Source organism: Zootoca vivipara, chromosome 7 (genome assembly GCF_963506605.1).
Source record: "Zootoca vivipara chromosome 7, rZooViv1.1, whole genome shotgun sequence".
Taxonomy (NCBI): domain Eukaryota; kingdom Metazoa; phylum Chordata; class Lepidosauria; order Squamata; family Lacertidae; genus Zootoca; species Zootoca vivipara.
Window position 1 is genome coordinate 32,785,510 of NC_083282.1, and position 23,300 is coordinate 32,808,809.

The following is a 23,300-nucleotide window of genomic DNA, read 5'->3' on the forward strand; positions in this document are numbered from 1 at the left end:
AAAGCTTGCAAAATCTTGTTTGGTTTAATTGTTCTTTATGAATATGCATTCATATTTATATTTAAACTTAAGAGTAACTTGTCTCTTAAATGCCTAGTTCAGTACTGCGTGCATAAAGTTTATGTACTGACTTTTGGCATTTACTTGCTACTTGCTACGTATAAAATGTTGCAAACACAATTTGATGGACTAATTAGTCAAGAAATAGAATGGAAGATAAACATCTTAAAACAGAAGAGTTTCGAATTTGGCAATAAGACCGGGAAGTGGCTCGCTTGGCAGTTGAAAAAAAGGTCTGAAAATATCATAAATAAAATTACCCAAAATGACATAACAATAGACAATCAGAAGGAGATAAAAAAGACATTTCTCAAATTTTACAAGGATTTATATAAAGCACCGAGACCAGACAAGGGAAAGATCTTATCATATCTAGAAGTCCATAAATTGAATATGATCCCACAAGACCTGGCAGCTCAACTAGAAAGACCGATAAAAGAAGAGGAAATCTTAGATGCTATAAAAAAAGGTAAGGATGGGAAGGCCCCAGGGCCAGATGGCTTCACAATAAAATATAAAAAAACTACAACAGATTTTATCTCCCATGAAAGAAGTGATGAATAATATAATGAAAGAGGGTCAACTACCCAAGACATGGGAAGATGCCTACATTACACTGATCCATAAAGAAGGGACGGATCCAACCAACGTAAAAAATTACAGGCCAATATCACTGTTAAATACAGACTATAAATTATTTGCGAACATATTGGCACAAAGACATAAGGGGATATTGGCAGTACAAATTCATTTAGACCAACAAGGCTTTATACCAGGACGACAACTTAGAGAAAATATGAGAAACATCTTAAACGTAATTGACTATCTAGACATTAAAATTAATAAACAAACAGCCCTAATTTTCATCGACGCCGAGAAGGCCTTTGACAAGGTCTCATGGTGTTTTATGAAAAAGAATTTGGAGTTAATGGGGATGGGGAAGACCTTTATGAATTGTGCAGATGCAATATACAGAGAACAGCAGGCAAAAATCATTATAAACAACGATTTGACAGAATCCTTCCGAATCTCGAAAGGTACGAGACAGGGCTGCCCGCTCTCGCCCCTTTTATTTATACTCACATTAGAAGTTCTACTACAGAAAATAAGAAAAACCGAAAATATAACAGGAATAAGATATGGAACAAGAGAATACAAACTAAAGGCCTTCGCGGACGATATAGTTCTAACGCTACAAGATCCGCAAACTTCATTAAAGGAGGCCTTGAGAATAATAGAGGAATATGGAACATTAGCGGGGTTAAAAGTGAATAAAAACAAGACAAAAATGATGGTGAAAAATCTGAGTATAGCACAAGCAGACCAGTTACAATTAGAAACAGGAATAACTGCATTCGTATTTATATTTAAACTTAAGAGTAACTTGTCTCTTAAATGCCTAGTTCAGTACTGCGTGCATAAAGTTTATGTACTGACTTTTGGCATTTACTTGCTACTCAGAATTATTTTATTGCTATTTGGGAGAGAATGTTGACAGTATGTAGATACCATTGATAAGTATCTATAAATTATTGTGTCTTTTTAAAGCACAATCATAAAATGAAACGGGATGTTTCCAGTAACAGAAAAGCAGCTGAGCAATTGAAATGTATAACTTAATTTCCCTGCGGGGACAGATGCCCTCCAGGGCAGCGTTGGTGTTACTGGAATAAGGAAGATTCCTCAGACAGTTTTTGCAGCTTATCGTTATAGAGCTACAGAATGTTTCCTCTTAGGTAGCTTTTTAACCCTTCTATAAATTTAAGCTGCCAATTGGATTTTATGGATAGTATACTGTATGTTAAAAGTGATACAGTAGGTGGTTTCTGCTGTAATTTTATCTTTTCCTCTCATTTACAGCTATAAAATCTTGTTTTTTAAAAAATCATGGCAGATGTTAAGTCTTACACGGATATGACTTCACTGATAAATATCACTATTACATACCAATTATATCGGTATGTAATAACGGCAGCTTTGGACATTGTAAAAAAGTACCAGTATCTAGAGATTCAGTCGCTCATGACTTCAGCTTGTGAGAACTTCTTTTGTAAGGTCCAGAGCCACTTTAAAAGTAGTTTTAGCCCACTACTTGTCACCAGGCAGGGAATGGAAAAGCAAAATAGTTCCTGAAGTTTGGCTGCAACAAGATTAACCAAGGCTGACTAGAACACAGCCTAAATTAAATCTTGATACTTGTGTTTTATAGCACTCGCCCTATTCTGGAAAGCAAAATCCTTAGAAATTTCCAGTTTTTTTCACTGGAGAGAAGCAGTCATGTTTGTATTTTCTCTTGTATTGATGTGGATGCTAACATTTTTTCCAACCTTTTCTTTGAACTGGTAGGATCTATTTAAAGCATCATTCAGTGAAGCCATGAGAACAGTATTTTACATATACCTCTGAAGCTGGTGTAAAGTTAAGCTGAGATAAAATATTTTAAAAATAATATTACTGGTATTGTTTGCTCATTTAAATTTGATAGCTGTCTTGGGACCCTGGCATTTGAATTGCTTAAAACAGTTTCAGTTTTAACAAGATAATGCAGCTTCTCATGTATGAGTTTACTATCTGTCAAGTGGGTTCAAAAAAGTTAATTAACCACAGTCCTATCCAACAGATCACTGGATGGTGCAGTTGTTTTACTGATAGCATATACTGTGTCAATGGTGTAATGGTGTACATTAAAATTTATGATTTTTCCCCTCAATACAAAGACCAGGGTGTTAGTAAAGGCAAAACAGCAAAAGGTTGAGGTAGCTCTTTTATTCCTGCTCAAAACCATTTGCTCTTTTCAATAAGCAGAATGTTAGCATTTGGGCAATGCTTTTTATTTTACTTGCCATTCGTATCCTGTGTGGCTCAGGTGTTGTGAAGCTTACAAAACTGCTCACACATAAAGAAAATGTAAAACAAAAAAACAGAAACCATAAATCCAGAACAACAGCAAGTCCAATTATACATACTCAAATGCTCAGAAGAATAAAATAAACATTTAAAAAGTATAATATAATATAATCTAGTTATATAATACAGGGTGAGTCCCACACATGTTCCACGGGGCCTCTCTTAAAAGACTCATCCTGTATAAGCCTTCCAGATATTCAACCATGTATCCTTATGAAACTGATGTCTATATGAAATATGTTCAAATATAGCCAGAGCAGTGAGGTCTTCAGACCATTGCGTGGGTATTTATCCATCAGGTCTCAAAGTACCTTAGCAACCATAAGGACTCCACTTTTGTTGTCCTGCCATTAATCCCCATACTACAAAAAGAAAAATTGTTGTACATAAGATTTCACCATTACAAAATGATGCACACAACTTGAGACCAAAAAGAAAATTATCACTGGACAAGCCCACACCATATGCTTTAAGGAGGCATTTTCAACCTTACACCTTTGACATCTTTCTGCATTGGCCTGTGGCTTCCTATACCAAAAATAGTGTTTTTGCTGGATCAAACTTAGTTTCAAATTAAATAAACGCTCTTGTTTATATTCTAAAGCATTTTCCCATTGTTAGGCTTTATTCAAATCCCGTTCCACACCTCCATAAGTTCCTGTACTTTGGCCTTACATGCATACATTAAGCCTTTGTAAACAAGAGTTTGGCTTTCTGTAAGGATCCACCAATACCCTCCAACAATCTGGAAGCTGCTGCAGGACTCAAAGCAGATGGTCCATAAACAGTCGTCAACAAGTGATGTGTTTGACTGTCATTTGGCACTCACCAGTAACTGATGTTCAGATTGTAAAATAGGAAATGACAAAAACATTCCATTTGAGCTTATCAAGTGATGTAACGTACATATCCCACATTCAACCCATTGGTTCTACAAACGCAAGGCTGCCTATCTTCACATTTGAGTTACCAATAAAGTTAATTTAGCATGAGCAGATGGGTCAAACAGTAACTGACTAGAAATAAACGCTGTGTCTCTCTAGTTGCCAAAACTGAAAGCGGTATAGGCCCTTTTTATTATGTGTATGCCTTCAAATATGTCCTCTGCAAAGCGCTAGACGTCTTGTAAGTGAACGCAACTCTGAAATCCCAGATCGCGCTACTCATTCAAGTGACATAGCGGTGTCTGCTGCATATTGGATTTCCTTGGATCACTGCGGTTTTCGCAACCAAAAAACGCAGCACGGTGGGAGCCGGGCGCCTATCCGCTATTTACATGGAACAAACCCCTAAATTCGCACGTGCCGCTATCTTGGGTGACTAGGAAATGGACGGGAGTTCCCGCTAGATGGCATCAGCGCCTCTCTATACTTCTATATGATTTTTGTTCGTTTTTTCCTGGGATTCGCCGCGATTGTCAAGTTCATTTTCCTGTTTTGTAGCTGCGGTTAGGAACCGCGCTTCATGAGCGATTCGACCAACCACTCTCCGATGGACGCAAAATAGCGGCTAGATGTGTAAAGTAGCCGCGGAAGTGCAATTTAAGCTTAAGCGGTCCTGAGCGGTTTCTAAGGGCGAGAAATCCTCGACGGAGCACCAGCGCTTGGCAGCCTAGTAAGTCTCGAAGCGGCAGATACGGGCACCGGGGCTGGCAGAGGGAGGAGGATCCACGGAACTTCCGACGGCGGCTTCCCTCGAGTTCAAAACGAGGTCTGCTGAACGGTTTCGCTGGCAGACGGAAGCCCCCCTTTCCGCGCCGGGCAGGTGCAAGAAAGCGGATGTTGTCCCTCTTTCGGCGCTGCGGGAAGGCCGCCCGCCCACGCCCACCTGCCAGACCCAGATCAATGGAGCCTCTCCGCCGTCGGGGCTCCGCCCCTCGCGCCTGCCTTTAAAAGGCAGCCGCGGCTCGCTCTGCTCCTTTGCCCGTCTGGCTTGCGGCCGTCTAGCGCGCCCTCACCCCCAGCCGGCCAGGCAGCTGCCTTCTTGCGGGCGCCCCACCATGGTGCCACGGCCGCTCCCGCCGCCCTCCCGACCAGTAACAACATGACTTCCTACGGGCCCTACGAGGGGCGCCTCAACTGCACGCCCATGGCGCTGCTGATCGCCGCGGCGGGCAGGGAGAAGGGCAACGCCACGGCCGCCGCCACCAGCCCGGAGGAGTGCGGCTCGGTGTCGGTGGTCTTCGCCCTGACTATGATGACCACGGGCCTGGTGGGCAACGGGCTGGCGCTGCTGCTGGTGTACCGCGCCTACCATAAGAAGCAGAACGCGCGCAAAAAGTCCTTCCTGCTCTGCATCGGCTCCCTGGCCCTGACCGACCTGACCGGGCAGCTCCTCACCAGCCCCATCGTCATCGCCGTCTACCGGGCCGGCCGCGACTGGCTGGCGGTGGACCCGTCCCTGCGCCTGTGCACCTTCTTCGGCCTCAGCATGACCGTCTTCGGGCTGTGCCCGCTCTTCATCGCCAGCGCCATGGCCGTCGAGAGGACCCTGGCCATCCGCGCGCCGCACTGGTACTCGGGCCACATGAAGACGCGCGTCACCAAGGCCGTCCTGCTCAGCGTCTGGGTGGCCGTGCTCGCCTTCGCGTGTTTGCCCGTCGTGGGAGTCGGGCGGTACGCCCTCCAGTGGCCGGGCACGTGGTGCTTCATCAGCGCCCGGGATCAGGGGGGTCCCCACGTGGGCAACGTCATCTTCGCCTCCACCTTCGCTTTCCTGGGCCTCTTCTCGCTCGCCGTCACCGTGGCGTGCAACGTGGCCACCATCGTCGCCCTGGTGTGCCGCTGTCGCTCCAAAAGCTCCGCGTCTCAGTCCAGGAGGCAGTGGGGCAGAATCACCATGGAAACCTTGATCCAGCTGCTGGGGATCATGTGTGTCCTCTTTGCCTGCTGGTCGCCACTCTTGGTAGGTGGGCAGCCTGTCTCTTGTGTTTGTTTGTTTGTTTGTGTGGCGGACTTCACTGTAGAATAGCTGGTTATCCGCCACCCCCTTGGAAAATTAGCTGTACATAAATAACTTTTTTTAAAAAAAAACCTGTGCTCAGAATAAAATATATGTGAATCATTCCTTTTTTGGACAAATGTAAATAAACACGAAACTTTATAGTTTGCATTGCGCATTTGGAGGGCTTGCACAGAATTCAGAATACCTGAACCCCCCTAAAAAGAAGTCATGAGCAAAAATAAAAAGCCTAGCTTTTGCTTTTAGCCCTCTGATGAGGACAGCAAATAACTTCTGCAAAACTTCCCAAGTTTTACCATAATACTAGAAACAGATAGGTAGCCTTGTTAGTCTGACGTAGTCGAAATATATATTAAAAAAATAAAAATTTGTCCAGTAGCACCTTAGAGACCAACTAAGTTTGTTCTTGGTATAAGCTTTGGTGCGCATGCACACTTCTTCAGATCATAATGCTAGAAAGTGAGTGAGCAGGAGAGAGGGAGTTGGCAATGCGAAGGAGCCTATTATTGGATGTTATGCTAAGCACTTTGTGGAGGTATATTATTTGGAAAACTTATATCCTGCCTTCCAGTTTCTTTAGAAGTCTTAAATGTTCTTTGAGGAGTTGTGCACACTCTTGGCTGCGTCAGGCTAGAGTTGAACTATAGTTTTAAGGAAAGATGAAAGGGTTGAGAGAGAGCTTGCTTCCTATGTCCCTCCTGCCCTCTGCTCATTCTTTTGCCGCTCTGGTGCTTCCAGCCCAACAGGTTTTGCAAACATTTGAAGCAGTGTGAAGAGGTTTTTCACCAGAAGTTAAAGTAGGGTGAATGTATACACACCTGAAGCATCTCTGATTCTCTCATATGGGAAAGTAGGAAGCAAAGCTTCTTTAAACCAGCTGTTCATCTAGCTCAGTATTGGTTGGCAGATCTCCAAGATCTCTCCCATCAAGTTGCTACCTGTACCTTTTTAGCTGGAAGTGCCAGGGATTGAACTCTGTGCCTTCTGCATGCAGAACATGTGTTCTGCCACTGAGCTATGGACTGCCTTCAGCACTCTGTAAAAACAGCAGAGATCATCTGTTTTTCCTGCTTAACAGTCTTTAAAAAGAGGACGATGCATAAAAATCACTGGACTTACTCTAGCTATTTTAGAAATGGTTGCAACATTTAAAGCCACACAAGTATAAGAAACGAGAGCTCCAATTGATATTTGAGTACCAGGTTGACTTGTAATCTTTTAAAATAAATTAGAGAATAACTTGGGGAAGCGTGTGGGCACCAGTTGGTGACACAAACCAGTTGCCATGCTTTTCTGCGAAAGAAAGAAAGAAAGAAAGAAAGAAAGAAAGAAAGAAAGAAAGGAAGGAAGGAAGGAAGGAAGGAAAGAAAGAAAAGGCATGTTCTATGTGCCAAAATGCAGCTACAGTATTTTCTTATGTAAGATGGGCAGAGCAATTTAAAAGCTCCACAAGCGTGGAGGGGGGGGAAGGGGGGTTTTTACTGAACCTTTCTCCTGTCGCCATGTCCCACCGAGACACCACAGACCTTCAATTCAGACTGGTCTTTGGACTTGCTACATCATAGCCTTTCGTAAAAATTGCTGCAATTGTCAGCTTTATTGGGCTTTATGGGTGCGTTTTATCTACTCTGTTTTCACGGTTCTGATTGCTCTCTTGCATTTTTCTTTGCATGCTCTTGCCATTAAGCTACATTGAGCACCATTCGGTGGAAAGGCAGGCTATAAACTTGACAAATAATAAGCAAGTCAAAGCTGCTTAATCCTCGGCTCTTCATTCTGTCCCCGGCAGGGGTTATTTTTGGGTTCTCTCAGCCTCACCAGGAGAAAAACAGCTGAGGCAAACGGGTATCTTGCTCATGCATCATTTTAAGTTGTGCTCTCTCTTAGAAATCAGTAGCAAACTTCCTGCTCCTGACATGTGGGTCTGTCATAATCGTATTTAGTTTGACTGTGCTGTAGTTCTATATCAGGCTGATCTAGCAAATGGATGTTTGATCTTTGCAGTCTTTTCCTAGGCCCTATTTATACAGCTCAGCAAACTTCATCACTATTAAGCTAAACATGTTGGCTTGTCGTGTCCCCCCTCCCCGGTTTCACTAGTCCAGTGCAAAGAGAGGACTGAATTCCCTCTGCTTTTGAAACTCAAAAGGAGTTGTTGCCACCCATGACAGGAGAAAAAGAAAAATAACTCTTGCGGGATGTTTAGATGAGCAGGGAGAACGAAATGTCCCTCTTGCGATTCCCTTGCCACTTGCAACTAGCAGCGGGTGTTGCATTTCGTTTCATGCATTTCTTAGGTTTCTGTCCTGCCTTGTCTCTGACATGCAGCTGTGGCTCTTTCTCCCTTTTATCTTTTTAGCTCTAAAAATGCTGCTGTAGCAAAGTAGGTCGGATGTCAAGTGTAAGAAAACAAACAAGTAAATAGAAATAAACGAGGTTAGGTGGAGACCGGGAACCTGTGGCATCTCATGTGTTGTTGGACTTCAACCCCCAGGCAGAATGGTCAGTGGATGGAGATGATGGGAGCTTAGGTCCACAGGTTGGTTCCCCATCCTTGGGTTAAGTGAGAATGCTGGAGCCAAGGTCACCCAGTGAACTGCATGTGTGAGGCCATGTTTGCCTTATTGAAGTCTGGTTTTCTCAATGCTACATTACACTGGTTCCCTTTCCTAGAGTGGTTGGGGCAACTCAGTCAAATGGGTGGGATATGAGTAATAAATTATTATTCTGCACGAAAGCTGATAGAGAGAGCTGGGCATGTGTTTTAGGCTGCAATTAAGAGCAGTGATGAGCTACCCAAAACATGGTTCTTCCATAAGCCTCCAAGACAAGTGGCACTTGCAGCAACCAGCTGCTTGTCAAGGAAGAGAACGGGAGGGAATGGCTAAATCCAGGCCCTTCGTTTCCCTTCCTGATCAGACCAATTGTGAATATCTAGCCAGGCTGCATATGCACAGCCCTGAGAGATGTGGTTATATGCGCCTGCTTCCAGGACGCTAATTGATTGCGGAGATAGTTGGCCTTTGTCCCATTGCTCATCTGAGGTGATAAAGGTTTCCTCAGGATTTACCAAAGAGTTCCTGGGCGGGGAAGATCTTGTGGTTACTGCATTGGGAGGGAAACTTGCTATAAAAAAAAAGGTTAGAATTTTGCTGAGGATAGAGAATAGATTGTACCTTTGGGGACCTGTGAAGTGGGACTGAATGAATCAAGAGCTTGTGGCTGGCCAAACAACATACCATGTTAAATACATCAGTGTTAAATACATCAGTGCATTTAACGGGAAGCAGCATCAGCTAAACAAGGGCTAATAATTGTGTGATGGAGGATTTAACCCTTTCTTCCCCTACTGCAGTCCTAAGGAAAAACCCTCTTCTGAAAGAATCTGTTTGCATTAGAAGCAAACTCCCAACTTGAGAGGGGGAGATTTTCATCAAGACTGCAGCAGATAAGGAGAGGGCTTAGTTTTCCACCCACATTCAGATTCACACCCCTGCCCCCATACCAAACAGATACTATTTACATAGTTTTAAAAGCAGCCTCGTGCAAGTTAAATGGAGAGAGTGAGCATTTAAACTCCCATCTAGAGTGGCCTCCAGAGATTCCTGGGTGAATGAGTACTTTGTAAAGTGAGGTCGGATACAAATGAGGTATAGAAGGTATAAATGTCAACAGTAACCCATTCACAAAGAATGTGTAAATAACCCAGGAAGCCCCGCATGGATGAAATCATTACATTTTGAAATGCATTTAAATTAAGGTTACCAGATTTTTTTCAAAGAATCCAGGGACACTTTTTTTAAAAAAAAAGAGAGAAAGAGAAAGTAATTTTTTTAAAGTAATTTTTTTTAAAAAAATTAAGTAATATCTTCTCTTCTGTGGTCTCCTCTGTTGTGTAGCCTTAATCTGGGCACCAGCCTGCTCTCTTGGAGTGCTAGCCATCGTGGAGTAGGCTCGGGTCGGGCCTGGGCTCAGTCATGTGTCATTGCCCTCCTGGTGCTCTCCTTCCTCTTTCTCTCTCTTCCTTCTCCTTCTCCTCTCCCCCTTCTCCCTGCATCGGCTCCAGGGTTTTCCTGGCCCCAGAGCACCGCTCGGCAGTCGGCCGGATGGCCAGGCGCTCTTGTTCCTGGCTCAATTTGGGTCACGGGGGAGTCAGCGGTTCCCCCAGTTGATACGCTGGGCGTCCCTGGTTCCCTCGTGGCAGTCTCAGCAGCTCGGAGCCAGCCTGGTAGCGCAGTTGGCTCTGGCTGGCTTCAGGAACTGCTCACTGTCTTGGCATCCGCCATTTTGCCTCGCCGGAAGTCCCCATATGATCTATCTAGTGCCGTTGAACCAATCACGCAACATTCATTCCTTACTAATAAATGTACAACACTTAAAATATAAATCTGGGGACATTAAATGAAATCCAGGGACATTCCAGGGACGGATTTTGTCCGGGGACAGATTTGTAAATCCGGAAACTGTCCCCGGGAAACGGGGACATCTGGTAACCATAATTTAAATGGATATAAAAAGACATTTAACAACCAGAATTTCCCTCTCAATCAGGACATGGAGTGAATGTTTCTCCAGCCCTTGGGCCCTAAAATGTTGGTGACCCCTAGGCTACAGTGCTGTGCTTCTTTCTTCTCCAGCTAACACGACCGTATGATGGCCCAGTTTGCCATCTGCTGAATCAAGTGTAACTTCATAGACTGGTAAACAGAAATAGCTAAAGTATTGGCTTCCTTGTCCTTGACTCAATTATAGTTCTAAGTATCAGATGCTGTGGTTTTACTTGGTTAAAAAAACTATGTATTCACAGGGAGGACCAGAAATTGCAATAGATGTTTGTCAGTCTTTTGGAAGAGGAAGCTGTTTAGGGAACACATCTTTATTGTCAGTATTGGGGTGGGGATGATGACAAGCTGTTCTAATATAATTAACATGCTTATTTTAAAATAAAAAATGAGTTTTAGAAAATGAATACTAGTGAATCATGATGAATGATGACAATTAATTTAAAAGAGAGATCTGACCTCCCTTACGTATAATAATAGATCACAATGTCTTGTTACTAAGTATTAATATTTTCAAAATATTATTTCAAATGTTTAGCAAATGTCCAAGCATGCAGTTTATTTTGTTTTGTCAATATTACCTGTCCAGTAGATACAGCATAAGGTTGGAACAAATCTAGTCTAAAAACTGTCTGAAGTCCACAGCTTGGTTGGGAATCATTGCTTTATCTTGTTCTCTATGTGGTCTATAAGATCTGATCATTTGGTTTATTTCACAGAAAAGGAAACAGAGATTTAGTCAAGTTGCTAAGGTGATCTTCTATGGAATAACAAAAAGAAAAGACAGTGATCTCTACATATGAGTAAGAAAAATGAGTTTATATACAATCAGCTCAATGGCCCACCCTGTACAATGAACTCCCTGTGATAGTAGATGAGAACAGATTGTCATCTATAGATTATTTTTTGTATAAACTGTTGTGTACAAAATGCCAAAAAGATGTGGAATGGATAATTTAAAAAATATATCATTCCTCACTATTGTTTTCCTGGACATGAGAATTCCAACATCATTTAGCACCAAGAAAGCATCAGAACAGGCACATCTCTCTCTCTCTCAACATAGGCTCTGGGAACCATAGGAAGCTTATACTGAGTCAAACCATCAGTCTGCCTAACTGAGGATTGTCTACATTGATTAGTGGGGGCTCTCATTGGTAATCTCCTATGTGGGAGATGCCAGGGGTTGAACGTACGACCTTCAGAATGCAAAGTGGATGCTGTACTACTGAGCTATGTCAGTTCTCTTCCAACTCTACAATTCTATGATTTTGAGATGCTGTGTCGGTATGAACATTTGAATGAGAGAATGGAAACCATAGTCTTGAAGCTCTTCAGGGCAATGGAGGGATTTCATGACTTCAAACATGCAGAGGCCATCAGAAGTCCTTGGACTTTAGTGAGAATGTGTCAAATACATCTCGCCATGGCCCTGTCATGCAAGCAAGATGAAATGACCAAAGCCTGGGGAAGAATAGGGGAATGCAGGAATTGGTATCTGAGCTATGCAGCAAGACATTTCGAAGTGTGGGCCCTTGGCTGGGCTGGGGAATGCCATTTTGCCTGTCCTTAGCTAGCAACAGGGAGTTTCCTATGAGGTTCAGGGCTCTAGGCCCACAGCTTTAGATCTTTGAATTTTGCTGTGACTATTTTCTTCCATTCTGGAAATTGCTTTACACACACTTCGGTGAATTCGCAGCTCTGTGGTAGTTATGCAAACAGATGCAATGTGGATAAACACCCTCATTTTGAATTACCCTTTGTCCATTGCTCATGATTGCTGTTCACTGGGCCTTTGTGTTAACAGTTGCTTTCTGCGCTTGTCACAACCACACTCGGCCAACAGCTGGATGAAAGCTCTTCAAGGTGATTATCAACAAGACAACAAAAGAGAGAGAGAGAGAGAAAGCTCTTTTTCAGATAGTGTGACAAAAGAAACCCAGGTGTCTCATGAGTGGAAATTCACATAATAACTTGAACTTAGCACAGTAGCAAATGACACACTCCTGCCTGTTTCTCTAGTGCCTTCAGGCTTTGGAATAGAAACAACCATTTTCTATTTCCTATATTTCTTTTCCTATAAAACCATTTTTTAATGCCCAATCAAACCTGAATCTAATGTGTTCACATATTGAAAAACCGTGATTCCTGAAAGCTTTTGCCAAACCCAACTCGGGGGAATAAACGGGAGTTGTTGCCACAATGGGGTGCAACATGAGATGAAAGGAGGGAGACTAGGGAAATGGAAACCAAAGTACAGTGGTACCTTGGTTTACGAACTTAATCCGTTCCAGGTGTCCGTTCTTAAACCAAAACCGTTCTTAAACCGAGGCGTGCTTTCCCTAATGAGGCCTCCTGCTGGTGCCCTTCCAGGGTTCGGATTCCATTCTTAGACTAAGGTAAAGTTCTCAAACCAAGACACTATTTCCGGTTTGGCGGAGTTTGTAAACCAAATTGTTCTTAAACTGGACTGTTCTTAAACCAAGGTACCACTGTACCATTAATTCTGGTACTGAAATTATTGGGAAAGAGATTATAATCCCTTTTGTTTTGATGGGGTATAAAATTTCCAGAGAGCCTACGAGTCCAGTCTAGAGAAATCTAAGACTAACATAGGCATGGTTTGTGTGACCTGTTGCTTTATGTCTGTGCTAGGATAGGACTGCACTCTGTTTCCAAACACGGGAGTCCACTCGTGACTGTTGCTTTTGCATAGCTGGTTCTCAGATCCATACGAAGCCCAGCTGTGTTACTCCAGTTCCATTGAAGAGTCTTGAGAAAGGCAACATGTTGGGGCTTATGCTTAAGGAAGATATAAAGGAGATTTCCTACCCCTGAATCCTGTGGCGTAGGAAGGGGTGTGTGGTGGGTGTGGGCCGCCCTGGGTGTCATCACTGAGGGGGGTGACAAAATGGCAAAAATATGTGTTTTTGAAAAAATAACTCCCGCGTCCACCGCATGCCCCTTCCTGCGCCACTCAAGTGATTTCCAGAAACCAGAAGCATTGCTGCCTCCAACTTTGCAGGCAGAGCACAGCCTTTATGGCTAGTAGCCTTCGACAGCCCTCTCCTCCATGAATCTGCCTAATCTAGTGGCGTAGCTAGGTGAGGCGGGGGACACTGGGCGTCACACTGTGGGGCCTGCAGCATGCCTGAGCCACGCGTCTCTCCTGAGGGGGAGGTGGTGGGTGGACTGCCTGCAAGCTCCGTGCTGCTTTTTCGAGCAGTGTGGGGCTTGCGTCTGCCCACCACCTCAGCTGCCCTACAGCTGAGGGGGATGCTGTAGAGAAGCTCTACTCTGCCCCCAGCTGCAAGGCGTGCGCACTGCCCCAGGCACCCAAGCGGCTAGCTACACCGCTGCCTAGCTACATCCTAGCCAGATTATGTCCCCCATAGCTTTCTGAAAGCAATAGCCAAGGAAGCCATCCTAGAAGGTAAAGTGGCCCCTCTAAATTGAGCACTGGTAAAATATATGAAAGAGAGAGGTTCCTTTAAACTGGAACGAGCATATACTCATGCTTCACTTGTGGTAGTCACTGCTTGAACCGCATGATCCACATGATGATCAAGCTGCTATAGCTGTCTTTTTGCCACCTTGACACATATCCATATGCAACCCTTCTGGTTATTTCCCTGTGCTTACTCTTCCTATGAGTGAGAGCTGGACCATAAAGAAGGCTGATCGCCGAAGAACTGATGCTTTTGAATTATGGTGCTGGAGGAGACACTTGAGAGTCCCGTGGATTGCAAGAAGATCAAACCTATCCATTTTTAAGGAAATCAGCCCTGAGTGCTCACTGGAAGGACAGATCGTGAAGCTGAGGCTCCAATACTTTGGCCACCTCATGAGAAGAGAAGAATCCTTGGAAAAGACCCTGATGTTGGGAAAGATTGAGGGCACTAGGAGAAGGGGACGACAGAGGACAAGATGGTTGGACAGTGTTCTCGAAGCTACGAACATGAGTTTGACCAAACTGCGGGTGGCAGTGGAATACAAGAGTGCCTGGTGTGCTCTGGTCCATGGGGTCATGAAGAGTCAGACACGACTAAATAACTAAACAACATCTCTTCCCACTCCCTTCCAAATGTCACTGATTGAACCTGAGATTTTTTTGCACCAGTTGTACCAGTTTAATAATGTTCAAAAAAAAACTGTCATGTTTACATTTTAAAGGGGGAGGTACTCTGTCATTGAACAGAAGCTTTCCTCCTCTCAGACTAGGCTGAATTCATGCACCTGACCTGAGCAATGCTTGGTCACAGAATTGCAATAAGCATCTAAAGGGAGGAGAAGGACTTCGAACCTTTCCTGGATTTAGCTTGGGAATACTGTACCAACATGTATGTGGACCTAGAAGATTCATTCGATTAAGCCACCCCAATTATAATAAATTTACTCAACCTCAGTCTCTCTTCCTGCCTCTTGCCCCTGAGCTCAATTTACTAAAAATAAGAGGACATTAATAAGTCTGTTGCTATTCCCAAGTGCATCTAATATCAACATTATCTCTTGCTGTGTTTATTTCCTTTTCCCTCGCTGCATTTTCTGTTAATCTAAGATGTACATTGTTGGCGCATTTAGAAAGGGTCTGTCTCTGACTGATCTGCTGTATGTTAACTATGTTATGCAGAACATAAAACAAGTGGTACTAGTCTGCTCAAAACTCAGAAGCAACATACAGTTATTTTAAAGGTTTTGAGTTTTTATACTACACAGTGTTCAAATGTTTACATTCCTGAGATGTATAAATCATCTTGCCTTTTGGAGATGGAACACAGGAATTCTGATCAATCATTGAAGCTTCTTCAGAATGGAGGTGATGCATTTTTTTAAAAAGAAGGGTTTCAGGAACTGGTGTGTGTGTTTGCTCTAATTAAATGCAGGATAGATAGATAGATAGAGTATGAACATCCTTTCTGGTGGTTTTATTTAGATAGAACAATCTTAATATTGTCTCCTCTATATATAAGCAAGAGATTAGAGATTGAGCAGAGTGGAAAAGTTGTATGCATTTGCGGTAGAAAACCTTATAAGTTGCAGTTACAAATAGGTAGCCATGTTGGTCTGATGTAGTAAAATATATATATATATAAAATCCTTCCAGTAGCACCTTAGAGACTAAGTAAGTCTCTACTGGAAGGAATTTTTTAAATTTTGCTTCTTATAAGTTGCGTTGCCCGCAGAGAGGCAACGGCCAGCGGCAGTGTTGTGTAGTGGGTATTCAGTGATTTCAGCCCGGTGCAGATAAGAAGCTGGAGGCGAGGGTCTGGTACAACATCTCTTTACTTCAAAGAACAGATAAGAGCCAGAACACAGGAATGGGGAAAACGGGGGCTTATATAATAACAGAGGACTAGCAGGGAAAAGGTCCGTATAGTTAAAGCTATGGTTTTCTCAGTAGTGATGTATGGAAGTGAGAGCTGGACCATAAAGAAGGCTGATCGCCGAAGAATTAATGCTTTTGAATTATGGTGCTGGAGGAGACTCTTGAGAGTCCCATGGACTGCAAGAAGATCAAACCTATCAATTCTTAACAAAATCAGCCCTGAGTGCACCCTGGAAGGACAGATCGTGAAGCTGAGGCTCCAATACTTTGGCCACCTCATGAGAAGACAAGAATCCTTGGAAAAGACCCTGATGTTGGGAAAGATTGAGGGCACTAGGAGAAGGGGACGACAGAGGACAAGATGGTTGGACAGTGTTCTCGAAGCTACGAACATGAGTTTGACCAAACTGCGGGAGGCAGTGCAAGACAGGAGTGCCTGGCGTGCTATGGTCCATGGGGTCACGAAGAGTCGGACACGACTAAACGACTAAACAACAACAACAAAAGCAGGGAAAAGATACATTTTGGTGGGAACCAATGACATGGATTCCCTCCCGCGGAAACCAATCCGGCAGAGGATCCAAATCCTGCCCCTGAACCAGCACATTTTCCCGCTGGAACTTGTACATTCAAATAAACTGTAATGCAATGCAATAAGCTCTATATGACAATACATACTTGGCTGTGCTATTACTTTAATACACAACAGGCAGCATTTTTAAATTTCATCTTGAGTCTCAGCCAGGCGCCAAATACCACGACTGTGCTTTTGGAAGTGTTCGCAATCAGGGATTTCCTAGTCGCGAAATGCACCCGGCGCCCTGCTAATTTCGAACGCTGCTTGGAGGCAGCAATGGAAACCACTGTGCTTTTGAGCACAGCTCCTGCTTGCTTGTTTCCCGCAGGCATCTGTTTGGTAGGCTTGCCATACGTCAGGAAAGCTCCTGACATGTCCTGGTTTTCGGGTGTAAAAATGGTGTCGGGCGGGGGGGGGGGGGGCGGAATGCATGGCAACGCAATGGAAAAAGCAGCAGAAATTATTATAATATTTATTTATTTACTTATACCCCGCCCATCCGGGCGGCTTCCAACAGATTAAAAATACATTAAATACATTAAAATATCAGTCATTAAAAAACTTCCCTAAACAGGGCTGCCTTCAGATGTCTTCTAAACGTCAGATAGTTGTTTATTCATTTGACATCTGATGGGAGGGCATTCCACAGGGCGGGAGCCACTACCAAGAAGGCCCTCCAACTCCAAAACCTTTTTAAAAATCACTATTTTTGGGGGGGGGGGAGGTACCCCCACCCAAAGCTCAACAATTTGGGTTTGTTCTCACAAAAAGCTAAACAATTTTGGTGGTAGTTACAGGTAGGTAGCCGTGTGGGTCTGACATAGTTGAAACAAAAAAAAAATTTCCTTCCAGCAGCACCTTAGAGACCAACTAAGTTTGCAGGGCCGGCTCTAGGTAGGGGGCACCGGAGCGATCTCCGCCCCTCAGCGCCAGGGCGTGCGACCTGCTCGAGACTGCCCTGTAAGTTTGTGATTGGTATGAGCTTTCGTATGCTTGCACACTTCTTCAGATGGTGAGGTTGATGGACTTCCATTTCATGCGGCTCAATGTGGTGCCTTCCATAGTGCTAGTTACAGGTAGGTAGCCGTGTTGGTCTGACGTAGTCGAAACAAAATATATATATATTTTTTCATACTTCATCTGAAGAAGTGTGCATGCACACGAAAGCTCATACCAATGACAATCTTAGTTGGTCTCTAAGGTGCTGCTGGAAGGAATTTTTTTATTTTGTTTCAATTTTGGTGGGTTTTTAGCTCAGCAACTTTGCGGGTGTCGGGCATTATGGCAACCCTCCTGTTTGGCCACTGTGAGAACAGGATGCAGGACTAGATGGAGACATTGGCTTGGTCCAGCAGGCACTTCTTATGTTCTTATGATATGCTGGCAGTGTGGCAGTACTGCTTCCTTGCCTGCTACCAGGGTAAATGGTTGCTGTGCCAGCTACATTACATGCAGTTAACTCTGGATCCAGCCCTCTGTTTTCACAACAAAGGTTGTGCAGCCTGTCCAGCATTGTGGCCTGGGAGTGAAATTTGCCTTTTGCTTAACCATGGCGCGTATAGAGCATCCTCTCCTCTTCAAACCTTCCTCCAATGTGTTTGCACTGGGACGGGGGGCAACGGGGTCATGGCAGTGGGCACAACCCTGCTCTCCCCCTCCATGCGGTGTGAATAATGTGCAGCAGAACAGCCAAATAATTTGGGTGATATCAGCTGAGTCTCTAAAGAGCCCTTTTAATAAAAGTACCGTTCAGAATTTTCAGCTCAAATGCGTTCTTTTCTGCAGAATGGCCAAGCCAATTAGTGAACCCAGGCAATATAATTGATTTTCCTTTATATTCGTTAAAATGCTAATTCGGTTTTCATTATTGCCATTGTAAAATATATTGTGTTTGGGGCATACTAAATGAACTGCAGGTGCACATTAGAATACTCCACAAGGGCTTTTGGATTAATTTCTTCCTATTTAATATGGAAAATATTTTGCCAAAGAACCCGGTGGACCTTAAAATGGGTGAAGCTGATCAAGTGCCTTTTAAAAGGCACTAAAATATATGGCAGCTGTGTTTTTATAGGCAGAGCTTAGTGAAGGGAAAATAGAAGAAAGAATGCCAACTAATCCATGGAAAAATAAATACCTCTTTGCCTTTCATCAGGAGGTACCCCATGTTTGTCTGTGTTGTATAAAATAAGAGTTGGATTGCAGAGTTGTTGTAAATGCTGATAACATTTTATGGTTATTACATGAGGGAAATGGACTTACAACAAAGGCACAGAATGGTGGTTTCGTTCCTCCTTCTGTCCCTTATTAATTTGGAAGTGATGGAAAATTTCAGGGGTCGTGTCTAAGGTTAGTCCTGCTCAAAGTAGACCCATTGGAACTGATGGGCCTGGGCAACTTTGGGCCCATTAATTTCACTGGTTCTGCTCCGAGTAAAACTTATTGGATACAATCCCAGATATACAACATAGTTGTTGCCCATTAATTGAGCTTGACTTCAAGGATAGGACTACCAGCTATTCATACCAGCTATTCATGCTGGAGTGTGTGTGTGTGTTTGTTGAAGGGAGTGTGATAGAGGAACGGTGTGAACACTCAGTTCATGACTCATCATACCTTATATCTCAGCTCAATCATTGCAATCATTGCAATCATCTGCAGCTCAGTCCAATGGAATGCTCTTATAATAGAGACTCAGTAGCCACCTTCTGTTTTGACCTGTGAAGACCTGCTGAAAAAAATTCTGTACTTTCAAGCTTATGCAGGCAATTAAGAATACATATTTCACCGGGGGGGGGGGAATCCCATATTTTTAATTTTCCCATTTTTTTATTGTATATGTGTGTGACTGTAACGGCTTTGATTTTTGTTTGTTTAATGAATACTGGTATACAAATATTTTTATAAATGTAGAATGGCTGCCTTGCGTTTGCAGGTTTTGCAGTGCTGAAAAAAACCCGCAGAAACCTCAAACAGAGAGAGCTGAGCTTCCAGCTGAGAGGACAATAAGACAAAAGACATGCATGTTTGCAGTAGAGGAAGCAATGCCTCTATTACAGCTCCTTCAACTCTCTTAAAAAAAAACATGGTCTACCTCAAGTCTTAGAAATTGTGAGGCGAACTCTTATCTTCCTTTGGGAGATGTTATAAGAATTTTAAGGTCTTAGGTATATAATAAATGTTCATAAATGTACAAGGCAAACACGTACATAAATATATAAGCCACGTCTGAAACAGTACAGGAAGACAGTCCTGAAACCATTTTGACCCCCAAGCTGACCAAGTGTTCCTCTGCAAAGGAGGGAAGTGAAAGAAACCTTCCCATTGTCTCACGAATTAAGTAATTACCATCTCAAAGGAATGGCCAGACTACCAGGAAAGGCATTATCAGATAACCTGGCAGACAGGAAAAACAACAACATTCAAATTTTTGTTGTAGATCGCCTTTCTGTGATGTACCGTGTTTCTCATATTATAAGACACGTCTTATATTTATTTTTTCCTCAAAAAAACACACTATGGCTTATTTTCAAGGGATGTCTTATTTTTTTCCTCCTCCTCCTGCCGCGGCCAGCATTGCTGCTGCGCCTATCACTATGTCTTATTTTCGGGGTATGGCTTATATTCCTTGAATGCTTAAAAATCCTGCTATGGCTTATTTTATGGGTATGTCTTAAAATATGAGAAACAGGGTAGGTATGATGTATCTGGGGTGGTGGTCTTGGGCTTCACCCCTTTGTGGTGTAAAGTATGATGTATAATGGAGGGGTGGTCTTGAGCTCCAGGGCAGGGAATTTCAAAATGTCTATATAAGGGCAGGCACACCTTTGTTCTGGATCCTCCTCCTCTCTCCTGCGTGTGAGGAAGCACCCTATTGCAACAGTTCAATAAAGATCAGGCTTACGGTGCTAGCTGCTTTGCTTCTCAATAGTCTCTGGTTGGCCTCTGTTATTTCTCCTACTGATGGAGAACCTACAAAGGGCTCTATAAGGGCAGATTTTGTCTACAACAGTGGACATAACTCAAATTAAATGCACAGGTCACATTTTGGCATCCATAAATGCAGCCTTCTGGAATGAGGATTGGCGTGTAAGAACTAATTCAAGCAGGTACTGCTACGGTCTCATGACTGCCTTTGATCTGATAGGCTGCAGTGGTTTCAGGGAATGCCGTCAAGTTGCCTTGATATGGACTGTTGTTCCACGTCAAAGAACGTCTTTAAATCATTGACTCTGTACCTACTTCACTCATTTCCCCTCTTGTTCCCTTAGATTATGATGCTGAAAGTGACATTCAACCACACCTCTATGGATCATTGCAGAGAATCCTGCAACTCCACCCAAAGCACAGAACTGCAGACAGAGTGCAATTTCTTCTTGACCGCTATCCGCTTGGCCTCACTGAATCAGATCTTGGACCCCTGGGTTTACCTGCTGCTTAGGAAGATCCTCCTGCGAAAGCTTTGCCAGTTAGCAAGTGCCATCTCCTGCCGCTCCCAGGAGGGATGGAAAGGGCGGCACATCATGTTGTCAGACAAAATCAGGCGCACACCATGAAGCAGTTTGCATGCTAACAACTTTCCTCGCACCGCCACCTTACTGTGAATCTGGGCATCCAAGTTCTGTCCGTTTCCCTCTGTAAATGAATTGCAAGGACATAATATATTCCATGGACTAGTATTTTCAGTGTCTGCCAGAAATTGTTAACTTATAATGCTATAACTAAGAAACCTGCCTGTATTTTGAAATCCATAGCTAAGAGAGCAGCTTTTTGTGTACGTCCAAAGACATCGCAGGGATTTTTCCTACTACATGGGAGAAGAACCTACCATTTAAAAATCGGAACTTTGACTGTATATTCAGTGGCAATTAAGTTATTGAAGACTCTGCATTTGTTTGACTCTAAAATTATTGTCAGAAATTTCCTTTGTTTCCAGTCTTCTTTTTTACTTACTGATTTAACCGAAAAGGAAGGATTATCCTTTTTCATGCTGATTCCAGAAGTGAGGGAGAGGGTGGGAGTTGAGGAATCAAAAATGTGTGGGTGTGGGTGTTAATGGTTTGTGTCCTTTCCTTAAAGTTGGGAAAGTAGCAAGAGGCCTGTCAAATGCATGGAGTCACCACACTAATTACTCGTTTTCAATAAATGGTAAAGGTATTTTTCAAATGATAGTTTGTTACCTGCTGTATATTTTCACTTGTTTATGCAAGTTGCCCTTGTTATTTGCTGCTGCAGAGAATCCACGTGTCTACTCTCAGTGAAGTAATTATGTTCTGGAGAAAGCACATTGCCCTAATATTCAAACTACAGCATTTTGCCTCTGAAAAAAATTGTTCCTTCTATATTAAGATTCTTGGCCCTGGAAATGCAGTGCTTTTCTTCAATCTATTAGAAGCAGAAATAAAATAGCGGTTCCAAAAGGCACTTAACTGCATAATATAGAATTGTATTAATTATCCCCTTTTCAGATTATCATAAATACTCTATGTTATACCACTTCTAAGTAATAGTTAAGATTATGATGATGTATTAGATTTATACCTCACACCTTCCTCCAAAAGGAGCCCAGGGTTTACTTCTGCGTAAACATAATAGAAAAATGTCCTGTTCAGGAAAGACCACCTGCAACTTTAATTAGAAGATTCCTCCTTGCAGCCTCTACCTCTAACTGCCTCCTGTTCATCGTATTTCTAGATTCATTTATGAACTTTTGATGAAAGGCCTTGTATCTAGCTAGTCCTTCTCTCAACTACTTTTCTTGTAAAAGAGAAATGAGTGGGCATGGATGATAGTTGTACTACAGTAACATCTGGATGGCAACAGGTTTCCTATCCTTTATCCTATGGGCTAGAGGAAAGTTTGATATCCCTTTCTTGATTCTGAATTTAATATATATGTGTGTGTGTGTGTGTTAATAGTTGTTACATGCTCATGATATTCGCAGCCTGGTGCTGGGTAGACCATAAAAATAGACACAGGAGATGGGTATTGGCTAAGTTCCACAGAACACAGAGGAACTTTATTACAAATAAGCAGGGATAGAGTTGTGCTTTAAGGTCCCTAAGCATCATTATGTGAGCAAAGAAGGAGAAAACCCAATAGTTATGAAGTCCGTGGCAAACTTAACCACCAAAGCTTTTACAGTGAATTCGTAACCTTATTGTTCTGGCAATTATATTGTTAATTTAAGTGAAAGTGCACCAAAGGCACTTTGACATTTTGTGAACTGCCTTTTTTTTTTTTTAACGCGTCTTGTCTTCCAGACTGACGTGCTTCTGAGTTTAGTTTGCAGAGACAATAAAGAACTGTCATTATTCAGGCCATAAAACACACACACACACACACAAGGGAGGGAAAGGATTATAAAGGAATCTTAGAACAATAATATCTTAGCCGTTTTGCATCGTGAACGAAACTTAAACATGGTACGATAATCGCCCCTGCTATAGAGTAAAGCTCCTTCTGTTCAAGGACATGCAGAGATGAGTAATGGAAGAAGGAAAATGTCTTCACCCCTAGAACTGATGGAATGCTATATATTATAGCACTCACAGCTTCATGTCATTTTGTTACCTGAGATGGAATACCTGCTGAAGTCCAGGAGAACAGAACTTAAGGCTGCTCAAGTTATCCTGGCGCCTTGAGCAGAAACCCCATAGGATGTTGTCCCAGACAAAGTCAGATCATTTATGCATCTTGCTCAGTACTGTTGACATTGATTGTCAGTAGCCACTCTGCAGAGCATCAGGCACGAATCCTTCACAGCCATATCTGGAGACACCAAGGATTGAAGCAGGGACATCTTGCATGACCCATCCCAACTTACCCACTCCTTGACAGTAAAATGAATGAATGAATGAATGAATGAATGAATGAATGAATGCATACTGCACTTCCATGACATGCA

At 43.0% G+C, this 23,300-nt stretch overlaps 1 protein-coding gene across 1 annotated transcript; it reads left to right on the top strand.

The window, feature by feature from the left end:
* The first annotated feature begins 4,877 nt into the window (after positions 1–4,877).
* Positions 4,878–21,560, top strand: PTGER3 (prostaglandin E receptor 3). Its single transcript, XM_035122397.2, has 2 exons — positions 4,878–5,871; positions 20,665–21,560. The coding sequence occupies exons 1-2, from the start codon at positions 5,011–5,013 to the stop codon at positions 20,947–20,949; spliced, it is 1,146 nt and encodes a 381-aa protein (XP_034978288.1). The 5' UTR covers positions 4,878–5,010; the 3' UTR covers positions 20,950–21,560.
* Positions 21,561–23,300: the final 1,740 nt, after the last annotated feature.

Excerpts from the sequence above, each read along its gene's own strand:
- PTGER3 (XM_035122397.2), top strand. The coding sequence starts at position 5,011 with ATGACTTCCTACGGGCCCTACGAGGGGCGCCTCAACTGCACGCCCATG. Across the intron at positions 5,872-20,664 it reads CCTGCTGGTCGCCACTCTTG|ATTATGATGCTGAAAGTGAC; the intron begins GTAGGTGGGCAG and ends TTGTTCCCTTAG.